Below are 12,742 nucleotides of genomic sequence, written 5' to 3'. Positions count from 1 at the left end.
CCAGGGAGGGGCCATTCAGCGTCCACGTGTGCTTTGCTTCCCGAGTCGACTCCTTGTCCTCCATTGTTCTCCTCTCCTAACAGCTCTACGCATACGTGCATCTGGAACAGGGAAATGTCCGACGGCCCTAGCTCTAGCTCTGCGTCCGACGTAGAGGATCCATCAGAGCCTTCCCCAGGCCCTAGAACTGACCCAGGTTCTTCCCCAAACTCCTCATCATCCAAGTCTAGAGGAGAGCTGCCAGCTCATGGGCCACAACAGGACCCAACAGAGTGGGAAGAAATCCCAAGGCCCACAGGGACCCTGAGGCGTGGGAAACACAACTCAGAGGTTCAGGGAGGCCTTTGGAAGACAGGGGTAGAGTCTGCACTGGACATCCCCCATCCTGAGGCCCCCTGTGTTCCTCTTAACAAACCGGCACATTCATTTAACGGCCATATCGGAAAGAATAAGAATCGGGTTTTGTTAGTGTGGTGATCCCATGAGCGTTTCACTTAATGGCCGTCGTGATTTTTGAGTGTAATGGGCAAGCTCTATTACAGCCGTTAGTTGAGGAACGCTTGTAAGTATTTATTTCTTTATGATTCCACTTTTGGAGGTTAGAAAATAATGAAAATCCTGACAGTGAACGATTTGCCTTCCGGAATTGTGGGAGGTTTATAAGAAGAGTCTGGACGGCTACTTATCTGAAATGTTATAGGGTTTCCTGCTTCAGCAGGGGGTTGGACTAGAAGGCCTCCAAGGTCCCTCCCAAGTCTGTTGTTCTGTTACAGCCAGCATTAATTATCCAAAGCCTTTGAATAATGTACCCAAATTATTCCGTTATTCTGGAAGCTATTAAGAAATAAAGGCTAGCTGCAGATTAAGAACCCGTTGAGATAGCCAGCTTTGGCTGATCTCAGGGGGGGGGGGGGGAAATAGAGAAAAACCACATTTTGTGTCTGTGTGGTTGCCAAGAAAACAAGGAGGGGATAAGAACCCAGCTTGTCACAAACAAACGTAATCTTATCTTTATGACCCGAGATATTTGTACTTTAGCGACTCCCGCAGAATAAACAAATACAGCAAAAGAAAAATTATTTCCTGCTTAGGAAAAAACAAACAAAAAGCAACTGGCTGTGGTAGTGGAAAAAGAATTCCATTTTCCAAGCATCTGGGGTTCATTTGCTGTTTGCATTTTGTTTTTAAATTTTAGGGAGTAAGTTCCTGGCCCTTACTGGGGTATAAATTTGCTCAAACATGTAAGGGGGTAGAGCCTTGGGCGAGATGTGCAAACTGCCCCTTCCTGTTTTGTTAAAATCTACATGTATAAAAATATGCGTTTGTGTGTGTGTGTTCCAGTATAACTCTGGAACGCCTCGAGCAATTTCAATCAAACTTGGTACATAGATGACTTACCCTCTGGAAACAAATATTGTGGGGGGATAAGATACCCCTAAAACCCCTCGGGGTGTGTGTTCTGTTAAGATACAGCCTGTTGTGCCTTAAAATGACTTCTACTGTACTGCTGTAAAATGGCTTCTACTGTGGCCATCTACTGGGTAATGAAATGTCTGCAAGAAAACAACCCACTCAGAGAGCACCAAGGACCCCATAATCCTCCTCCTCCTCCTCCTCCTCCTCCCCCCCCTCCTCCCCCTCCTCCTCCTCCTTCCTGCAAATCTTACTCCCTTCTAGCATTGATGATGTTGCCTAGTTGGGTAATGAAACGTTTGCAAGAAAACAATCCAGCTCAGAGAGCACCAAGGACCCCATAATCTTCCTCCTCCTCCTCCTCCTCCCTGAAAATCTTACTCCCTTCTACCACTGATGATGTTACCTAGTTGGGTAATGAAACGTTTGCAAGAAAACAGCCCAATTCAGAGAGCACCAAAGAATCCTCCGTGAAATCCATGCATGCTTGCTGGGGAATTCTGGGAGTTGAAGTCCACCCCTCTCAACATTGCCAAGGCTGAGAAAGAAAAGCCTACCTTAGAGGCTGTCTTCCCTGATTTATGATCCTGGAGGAGATTTTAGCTTGGCAGCCTCGCTTAAAAAATTGTGCTGTCTGGTAATGTCTCCTTAATGAAAAACAGACTTTCCTGGCTGAGCCTCCCAAATTGAATTTTTCATCCCTGTTTCAGCTACACTCGTTTTTTGCTGCAGGGCGTTTGGGCTCAATGTGAAAATTAGCAAAGCCTTCATCGAAAGAAATTGGGAGCTTTGGTTATTTTGCTCAATTGATCCCAGGACGTAGGGGATAAAAATCAATGATTTGTTTTTTTAAAAAAATCCCCCAAAAACCCCAGATTTTTAAATTTTTAAATGGGATTTTTAAATGGGATTTTTAAAATGTTTATCCAACTTATTTTAATAAAAAAGTTTTGGAAGTAAAACTCTATCTTAAAGGTGGTTTTCTATTGAAACATTCATAATGTAGTTTATTCAGCATCAAATGCAGCTTAATTCTATAGCATGAGAGGCTGTAGATTCTGCAATATTGGGGCTATCAGTGAGTCAACAGCGGGTCAGAGGACATGGAGATCACAGCTGCTCTTTACAAATTATGATTTAAATCGAGTTGATTTCAATCAAGCCCCTTTGAAATTGTGATTTAAATCGATTTCTATCAAATCCAGCCCGTCCCAGGCTCAGGAGAAGGGCGCCTTCTTGACAATTAGCACCCACTCCTTTCCATCCCCAGAAATACAGGTGGTCCTCGATCTTACGACCGTTGCAGCATCCCCTTTTGCGACCTTCTGACAAGCAAAGTCAATGGGGAAGCCAGATTCACATAGCAAACCATGTTCTCAATTTAACTGCAGTGATTCACTTACTCACTATCCCCAGAAAGGTTTCGAAAATGGGGCCAAACTCACTTGAACAGCTGTCTCGCTTAGCAACAGAAATTCTGGGCTCAACCATGGTCGTAAGTCGAAGACTTCCTGTAGTTAATTTGGTGGATAGAGGCCGATACTTCTCCACTTGCAGGATATTCTTAAGGTGTCGGCAATATCCTTCGGTATCTGCCACCACTTTTGTCAAGCTGGCTGGGGAATTCTGGGAGTTGAAGTCCACAAGTCTTAAAGTTCCCAAGTTTGGACACCCCTGCCATAAGTCCTCCCATTTCTCCTTTTCCTACTTGCAAAAGTCTTGCACTTAGGCCAGAAAAACCAAAAGTACACATATAGATTGGGTGAATCCAGGCTTAATAGCAGGGACTGTGAGAGGGATCTTGGAGTCTTAGTGGACAACCAGCCAAATAGGAGCCAGCCGTGTACGGCGGCAGTCAAAAAAGCCAGCACAATCCTAAATTGCATTAACAGAGGGATACAATCAAGATCAAGTGAAGTACTAATATCTATAAAGCCTTAGTAAGGCCACACTTGGAATACGTCACCACGATGTAGAAAAGATGTGGAGACTCTAGAAAGAGTGCAGAGAAGAGCAACAAAGAGGATTAGGGGACTGGAGACTAAAATATATGAAGAACGGTTGCAGGAACTGGGTATGTTTAGCTTAAGAGAAAGAAGGACTAGGGGAGACATGATAGCAGTCTTCCAATATCTCAGGGGTTGCCACAAAGAAGAGGGAGTCAAACTATTCTCCAAGGCACCTGAGGACAGAACAAGAAGCAATGGGTGGAAACTAACCAAGGAGAGAGGCAACTTAGAACTCAGGAGAAATTTCCTGACAGTGAGAACAATGAATCAGTGGAACAGAAGTTGCCTCCAGAAGTTGTGAATGCCCCAACACTGGAAGTCTTTAAGAAGATGTTGGATAGCTATTTGTCTGAAACGGTATAGGGTTTCCTGCCTAGGCAGGGGGTTGGACTAGAAGACCTCCAAGGCCCCTTCCAACTCTGTTATTCTGTTCTGTTCTATTCTATTCTGCCTATGTTTGCTTGTATTTGCTACCTCGTTGGAAAAACCTGCTTTTGGTATTTTATATGTACTTCATGTGTTATATTACATATAAAGAGAAGTTAATGAATTTTGCTGAATCAGCTTTCTGGATGTGATTGCTGTTGCAAACTTTCACAGCTCATCCTACAGCCTCTCTCTCTCTCTCTCTCTCTCTCTCTCTCTCTCTCTCTCTCTCTCTCTCTCTCACACACACACACACACACACACACACACAAAAGCATACACACACCGGGCCCTGATTATCTTTGTGGCTGTGCTTTGCAAATTCAGGTCAAAGTTTGAAGGAAAGTTTGAATTCGCAAGAGAAGGACATTTTGCATAACTCGCTGCTTTTTGGAGGCATCTGAAGAAGTTTGGAGTGTCCTAGTGAAAATTGGACTTTCTCAACATCTTCTCCCCAAACGGGATGGTGGAGATTTTCCAGGCGAGGGGGGTGGAAAATAGCAATAACGTGAAATTCTGCATTGTTGGTCCCCCAAAGCAGATGTCCTGCATTCTTGCCAGTGCTATTCAAGAGTTGCAAAGTGAAGAACAAAATTGGGTGGTTGTTTCCCCCCCCCCTGCTATGCAACTTTTCTAGAAAATGATTTATGACAGGACAGAGGTCACTTGGACACAGAAAACATTGTTCTCCAGTACGTCACCGGTGGCTAAATTGCAAAACTGCATTCATTTCTGTTCTCTCCGCTCATTTAGCTTCCCTGTATATGCAATAAATAATTACTCCTCCTCTTTCCCCACTGATACAGCCATTGAAATTCAGAGGAAGTGGATTTAGGCCACCAAGATGGTTTTAAGGAAGGGCGGAGGTCTATGCTAAGGAGAGGGATCCTGTTTTTGCAATGTGCAAAATAAATAAAAGTCAAAAAAAGCCAACACAGTTCTAGGCTGCATCAACAGAAGGATAGAATCAAGATCACGTGAAGGGTTAATGCCACTTTATAAGGCCTTGGTAAGGCCACACTTGGAATACGGCATTCAGTTTTGGTCGCCACAAAGTAGAAAAGATGTGGAGACTGTAGAAGGAGTGCAGAGAAGAGCAACAGAGGATTAGGGGATTCAAGAATAAAACATATGAAGAACAGTTGCAGGAACTGGGAATGTCTAGTCTAAGGAAGAGAAGGACTAGGGATGATGTGATAGGAGTCTACCAGTATTTGAGGAGCTGCCACAGAGAAGAAGAGGTCAACCTATTTTCCAAAGCACCAGAACGCAGGACAAGAAGCAATGAATGGAAATGTCTACGGAAGTTCTCCATCATCCAGGTCATGGCCGCCCCCAAGGTGCTTTTTTTTTTCAAGAGGCTACTTGACTTTCTGATTTTCTTTCTTTGAAGACGTTTCACTTCTCATCCAAGAAGCTTCTTCAGCTCTGGGCTTGCATGGTGGAGTTTCTAGCCACCAGCTGAACGTCTCTACTATGCACAGAAAAGGAGATGCATCTATTACATCATTGGTTGAGATGGGAGACAGATAATCTGTACATGGCTGGCTTCCATTTAAATGCAAGACATAATTGATCCAGTTGAGTGGCTTGTGGGAACAGGACCCATCATTGACCCAGTTGAGTTGGTTCTTGGAACAGGACCCATCATTGACCCAGTTGAGTTGGTTCTTGGAACAGGACCCATCATTGACCCAGTTGAGTTGGTTCTTGGAAGAAGATCATGTCATTGAGCCAGTTGAGTTGATTCTTGGAACAGGACCCACCATTGACCCAGTTGAGTTGGTTCTTGGAAGAAGACCATGTCATTGACCCAGTTGAGTTGGTTCTTGGAACAGGACCCACCATTGACCCAGTTGAGTTGGTTCTTGGAACAGGACCCATCATTGACCCAGTTGAGTTGGTTCTTGGAAGAAGATCATGTCATTGAGCCAGTTGAGTTGATTCTTGGAACAGGACCCACCATTGACCCAGTTGAGTTGATTCTTGGAACAGGACCCACCATTGACCCAGTTGAGTTGATTCTTGGAATAGGACCCAGCATTGACCTAGTTGGGTTGGTTGTTGGACTAGGTCCAGTTGAGTTGGTTCTTGGAACAGGACCATGTCACTTGGTCCAGTTGAGTTGACTGTTGGGACAGGACCCAGCATTGACCTAGTTACATTGGTTCTTGGAATAGGACCACTGATCCAGTTGAGTTGGTTCTTGGAATAGGACCATGTTTCTTGGCCCAGTTAAGTTGATTGTTGGGACAGGACCCAGCATTGTCCTAGTTAAGTTGATTCTTGGAATAGGACCCAACATTGATCCAGTTGAGTTGGTTTTTGGAATAGGACCATGTTTCTTGGCCCTGTTGAGTTGGTTCTTGGAGCAGGACCCAGCATTGATCCAGTTGAGTTGGTTCTTGAAATAGGACCGTGTCTCTTGGCCCAGTTGAGTTGACTGTTGGGACAGGACCCACCATTGATCTAGTTGAGTTAGTTCTTGGAATAGGACCATGTCTTTTGGCCCAGTTGAGTTGTTTTTTGGAACTGAACCACATCCTTAACTCCATTGTTCGTGGTAGTAGGGCCACAGCCCAATCTACTTTGCATGCTTGTTGCTGGGAGGGAGTGATAACATTTGAGGAGAGAGTGCTTTTACGTTTCCATGAACCAGAACAAAATCTCAGCACAAACTTCTAGCCAACCAATAAACCCAACAGACTTCTTTCCCGGGCTCACGTACCAAAGATGAAGATCAGGGCAGAAATGTCCTAAGAGTGTTTTTTACTTCTGCATCTACATTTTCCCTCCTGGTCTTCATCAAGAAACCTGTTTTGAACAGTGCTAGTGTTGTATAGTTATTTTTGACCATCATCTTCTAGAATGTCAACTTATCTATCATTCTGATACCTACATTCTGATGCATACATACTATCTCTTTCCATGTCCACCTTACCTGATTCTTTCATGTTTCTAACTATTGATAGAGTCTATTCCATGTAGCATAGTATTCTGTATCTATTTTATCTTTTATTTTTAGCGTTTGTCTGTCCGTTTCCTCACAGACTAGTATCTTCCTTATCGTTTCCTCCCCTGAAGGGGTAGTTTTCGCTCTTCCACTGCTGCGCATACATCTTTCTTGCTGCGGTCAAGATGTGTAATATTAGGTATATAGTCCCTTTATGATAGCCATCTGACATAATGCCTAATAAAAATAATTCTGGCTTAAACGCTATACCATTTTTTTCTAACCACATATGAATTTGTATCCAAAATTTCCTTGCCTTTAGACAGGTCCACCACATCTGGTAGTATGTGCCAGGTATGAGTTTACATTTCCAACAGTTTGGGGCAATGGTGAAATCTAATTTTTTTCCCTATCGGTTCTGTGCGCTTGGCTTGTTGGACTTGATGGGGGTCATGTGACTGGGTGGGCGTGGCTATGTAGTCATGTGACTGGGGGGATCAAAAGACAGAAGCTCACTTTTACAGTGTCCTGCTAGAGCAGGGTTGGACTAGATGACCTCCAGGTCCCTTCCAGAGGATTATCCTCTGAAGCTGTGTCTAGTGCCAAGTTTGTAGTCCTTTCTTTCTTCCTTTCTTCCTTCCTTCCTTCCTTCCTTCCTTCCTTCCTTCCTTCCTTCCTTCCTTTCTTTCTTTCCTTCCTTCCTTCTTTCTTTCTTTCCTTCTTTCTTTCCTTCTTTTTTCTTCCTTCCTTCCTTCCTTCTTTCTTTCCTTCTTTCTTTCCTTCTTTCTTTCCTCCTTCCTTCCTTCTTTCTTTCTTTCTTTCCTTCTTTCTTTCCTTCTTTCTTTCCTTCTTTCTTTCTTTCTTTTTTTCTTTCTTTCTTTCCTTCCTTCTTTCTTTCTTTCTCTCCTTTCTTTCCTTCTTTCTTCCTTCCTTCTTTCTTTCTTTCTTTCTTTCTTTCTTTCTTTCTTTCTTTCTTTCTTTCTTTCTTTCTTTCTTTCTTTCTTTCTTTCTTTCTTCTTTCTTTATTTCTCAGCACCCCCTACCGCCCATATTTGGCCTAGCAGGCTTCAGGGAAGACTGCTGGGAGTAAAAATGGACACCCCCACCCTCACCATTTCTGGAGAACCTGTAGTAAAAAAAAAATGCTTAAATTTTTTTTTAAGTTCCGAAGATAGGCTGTAGAACATGTGATCATTGGAATTTTTTTTTTAAAAAAATTTTTTTTGTATTTTTTACTACCGGTTCTGTGAACCAATAACATTTTTTACTACCAGTTCGGGCGAACTGGCCCAAACCGGTAGCATTTCATCCCTGGTTTGGGGGCATATTGCTAAACATTTTAGCCAATCTTACAGGAGGGCAGGTGCCACTTATTTGTTTTCACTTCTGTTTTATGGCAAGTGAGATGCCAGGACAATTACACTGCATTCAGTATATTTATAGGTAGACAATAAAAGATGTATTTAAGAAAAGAAAGAAACCTGTTTTGTTTCTCTCTTTCTCTCTCTCTTGCAGGACATCTGTGAAGACCCCCACCTCTTTGTGGATGGAATCAGCTCCCATGACTTACACCAGGGGCAGGTGGGCAATTGCTGGTTTGTGGCTGCCTGCTCAGCGTTGGCATCCAGAGAGGCCCTGTGGCAGAAGGTAACCAGTTTGGAAATTGTCGGGGGGAAAATAGTCTTCTTTGCTCCCCTGGCTGTGTTGGCACAGTGTACTTAGCTGTCATGTGAGCTGGCCTCGTGGACTTATGACCAGTGGTGGCATCCTGCCTGTTTAACAACCTGTTCGGGGATCGTGTGCTTTGCGTGTGTCAGCAGTTTTAACAAAATTTACCTTCCGTGTTCCTTCTGGGGAGTAACACAGCTTAGACCCAGCAGTCCACTTTGCTGCAGGAATCAGCTGAGAGGACATAGGTGTTCTGACCGAGGCTTCCCAAGAGCATGAAACAAACTCCTTTTTCCCCGACAAAAAACCCTTTTATTCATTGACTGTGAATTCTGCTCATTCAAATCCAGTTTTTTCAAGGGAGGATTTACGGTCATAGACCTTCTCTGGCTTGGAGAGCTGCCAGGCCGATATCTGCAAAACGTGGCAAGGAGTCTCGGAGAGTCACGAACCAATGAAGGGAACTCATGGCCTCCTGCAAACTCCACTCCCCTTTCGCTCCTCTTTTATTCCCTCTGGGAGGGGCCATTCATCGTCCACCTGTGGCCTTACTCCCAAGTCGACCCCTGTTCTTTAGCTGTTTCCTTCCTCTGGCAACTCTGCGCATGCGCATACTGGGAAGAGGCTCCAGCTGTTCTTCTGCCTCACTGATGTCTGAGTCCGAAGGCAGCTGATAGCTGGCATACGGCTCTGGCCCCCTCTCTTCCTCCGACACAGAGCCCTCATCAGAGCCTTCCCCAGACTCCAGGACTGGCCCATCTTCCTCCCCAACCTCCTCACTCTCCGACTCTGCTGGCGGGCCACAACAATAGGTAAGTAAAGCGCAGGGGTGAATGGCGGGCCAACCTGATCGTCGGAGTGAACCAGTTCGCCCAAACCGGTCTGGACCAGCTGAATCCCACCCCTGCTTGAGACCACAATTGAGCCCAGAATTTCTGTTGCTAAGCGAGACAGTGAGCTTTATCCCATTTTGCGACCTTTCTCGCCACATTCGTTAAGTGAAACACACTGCGCTTGTAAAATTAGTCACACAGTTGTTGAGCGAATCCGGCTTCCCGGTTGACTTGGCTTGTCAGAAAGTCGCCAGAGGGGATCCCATGACCCCGGGGAAACTGCGACGGTCATAAATATGAATCCGTTGCCATAGCATCTGATCACGTGATCATGTGTCAATGGTTGTTAGTGTGAGAAAAAGTCATGTCACTTTTTTCAGTGCGGTTGTAACTCCAAATGCACTGTTGTAAGTCAAGGACTCCCTCTACTTTATAAGGTGGCAAATATTCATAATATTCCTTCCTCCTCCTCTTTCTACCCCCCAACAACAACCCTATGAGGTGGGTTGGGCTGAGAGAGAGAGAGAGAGAGAGAGAGAGAGGGAGAGAGAGAGAAAGAAAGAGAAACTGGCTTATGATCTATGAGATGCAAATGAAAAACTGCAGGTATATTTTATTCCGGTATGCATGTTCTCTAATATCCATAGATTTGCAAGCAATTTCTCCCTGTGGGATGCAATTTCGCACTCCTTTTTCGATTGGGAAACTTGTTGGAAAAAAGATGGATAATTAGTTGTATTTTGCAAGTCAGTTGAGGATAATACACAGGAGAGGAAAATGTGCTTTTATTTTACTGCATCCTCTTCCTTACCTGGAGGGAGGTGTTGCCCTCTAGTGGACACCTGGTAAAATTCTTCCTCTTCAAAAGAGGATGAGGTTTGTGGTTCTAACTACCATATTTATATAAGATGCACCTTCCCTCCCTCAAAAAAAGCGGGTGAAAATTGAATATTTTCTGAATACAGCATTTTTACCCTACCGAAATCCCGCCCCCTTTGCAAAAATGGACATGCATAGCCTTTAGGAGGCTTCCAGAGTACTCCTGGGGGCTGGGGAGGGCAGAAATGAGCGAACAAGGGCCATTTTTGCTCGTTCTTCACACACACACACACACACACACACACACACACACACACACACACACCCAGCAGCATTCTATAAGCCTCCCAAACCCTCTGCATGTCCTTTTTTTTTTTTTTGCAAAAAATGGCCCGTTTTTGCAAAAAACTAGTTGTTTTTTGCTCATCCCCCCCCCCCCCCGGAGCACTTTACAAACCTCCCAAAGCTCTGCATCCCCTCCATTTTTTATGTGCAGAATGCAAAAACATTATTTTTAAAAAATTTGCTTCTTCAAAATCATGGTGCGTCTTATACTCCGGTGCATCTTATAGTCTGAGAAATACGGTATATCGATACACAGGTAGTCCTTTACTTATGAGCACAACTTACGTTGCTAGGAAAGACAGTGGTGAAGCGAGCTTTGCTCTGTTTCGTGACCTTTCTCACCGCCGTTGTTAAGTGAGTCACTGCGGTTGTTAAAGACAGTATCACGGTTGTGAGGCGAATCTGGCTTCCCCATTGATTTTGCTTGCCAGAAGGTCGCAAAAGGGGACCACGGGACCTCGGGATGCTGCGACCGTCATAAATATGAGTCAATTGCCAAGCGTCCGAATTTTGATCACGATAGGGATGCTGCAATGGTCATAAGTGTGAAAAATGGTGATAAGTCACTTTTTTCAGTGCTGTTGTAAGTTTGAACAGTCACTAAAAGAATGGTTGTAAATCAAGGACCCAGATTGTCTGCAAACCGCTTAGAGAGGGCTGTAAAAGCACCGTGAAGTGGTATATATAGGTAAGCCTCGATTTACAACCACAATTGAGTCAATTGTGGATTTGTCAATTTGTTGTTAAGTGAGACGTTTTTTAAGTGAGTTTTGCCCCATTTTACGACTTTCTTGTCACAGTTGTTAAGTGAATCCCTGCAGTTGATAAGTTAGTCACACCGTTGTTAAGTGAATCTGCCTTCCCCATTGACTTTCCTTGTCAGACGGTCGCAGGACACTGCAACCGTCATAAATACGAATCAGTTGTCAAGTAACCAAATTTTGATCAGATGATCATGGGCAAACTGCAAAGGCCAAAACTGTGAAAAATTGTCGTAAATCACTTTATTCCAGTGCTGTCATAGCTTTGGTCACTAAACGAACTGTTGTAAGTCAAGGACTACCTGTAAGTCTAAGCGCTAATGCTACCGTATTTCTTTGAAAATAAGTCCAGGTCTTATATTAATTTTTGCCCCAAAAGATGCATTAGAGCAGGGGTGTCCAAACTTGGGAACTTTAAGACTTGTGGACTTCAACTCCCAGAATTCCCCAGCCAGCTGGCTGGGGAATTCTGGGAGTTGAAGTCCACAAGTCTTAAAGTTCCCAAGTTTGGACACCCCTGCATTAAGGCTTCCTTTCCAGTTAGATCTTGTTTTCAGGGAAATACGGTACTAAATGCATCTGTCTAGTTGACAATCTTAGCTGGGGCTTATTCTGGGGTAGGGCTTATATTATGAAAAAGGTGGCTCAGCGGCTAAGACGCTGAGCTTGTCAATCAGAAGGTCAGCAGTTCGGCGGTTCGAATCTCTAGCGTCGCGTAACGGAGTGAGTTCCCGTGACTTGTCCCAGCTTCTGCCAACCTAGCAGTTCGAAAGCAGGTAAAAAATGCAAGTAGAAAAACAGGCACCACCTTTGGTGGGAAGGGAACAGCGTTCCGTGCGCCTTTGGCGTTTAGTCATGCCGGCCACATGACCACGGAGAGGTCTTCAGACAGCACTGGCTCTTCAGCTTTGAAAGGGAGATGAGCAGCGCCCCCTAGAGTCAGGAACAGCTAGCACAGATGTGCGAGGGGAACCTTTACCTTTAATTTTATATTATGAGCATCCTGAAAAACCATGGTAGGGCTTATTTTCCAGTTGGCTCTTATTTGGGGAGAAAGAGAGTATTAAGTTGTAACTTGAGGATTACCTGTACCTGTCTCTTGTTTCAGACACACACACACACACACACACACACACACACACACCGACATCCTAAAGCCTCCCTCTTTGCTCCTGGGGGATGTAATTCAAGCCGGGGAGGAAGGCTCACTAGAGTCTTATTATTTGAGATCTTCCTCTTCCTCTCTGGACTCCCAAATCCCTCCTGGGTTGTTTGTTCAAGGCTGATTTTTTCCATCTTGGCCTTTCGAGCTGAAAGGAGCTTGAATTTCTCCTGGTGCTCATTGCCCTGAAAGGAAAAACTTGCAGAATATTCATGAATATACAATACAATACAATAGTAGAGTTGGAAGGGACCTTGGAGGTCTTCTAGTCCAACCCCCGCCCTAGGCAGGAAACCCTATACCGTTTCAGACAAATGGCTATCCAACATCTTCTTAAAGACTTCCAGTGTTGG

The 12,742-nt window shown here is 44.4% G+C and overlaps 1 protein-coding gene across 2 annotated transcripts in view; it reads left to right on the top strand.

The window, feature by feature from the left end:
• CAPN5 (calpain 5) overlaps nucleotides 1–12,742 on the top strand; it is a 75,298-nt gene that overhangs the window by 32,324 nt on the left and 30,232 nt on the right. For both annotated transcript variants that reach the window (XM_081952871.1, XM_081952872.1), the window contains exon 3: nucleotides 8,317–8,448. In XM_081952871.1, the coding sequence (XP_081808997.1) occupies nucleotides 8,317–8,448 (132 nt within the window). The remainder of the gene's footprint in view (nucleotides 1–8,316; nucleotides 8,449–12,742) is intronic.

The sequence above is a fragment of the Natrix helvetica genome (assembly GCF_964273705.1).
Source record: "Natrix helvetica genome assembly, chromosome: 4".
NCBI lineage: Eukaryota > Metazoa > Chordata > Lepidosauria > Squamata > Natricidae > Natrix > Natrix helvetica.
Note: the sequence above shows the minus strand (reverse complement) of the source record. Positions and strands in the feature narration are given on the sequence as shown.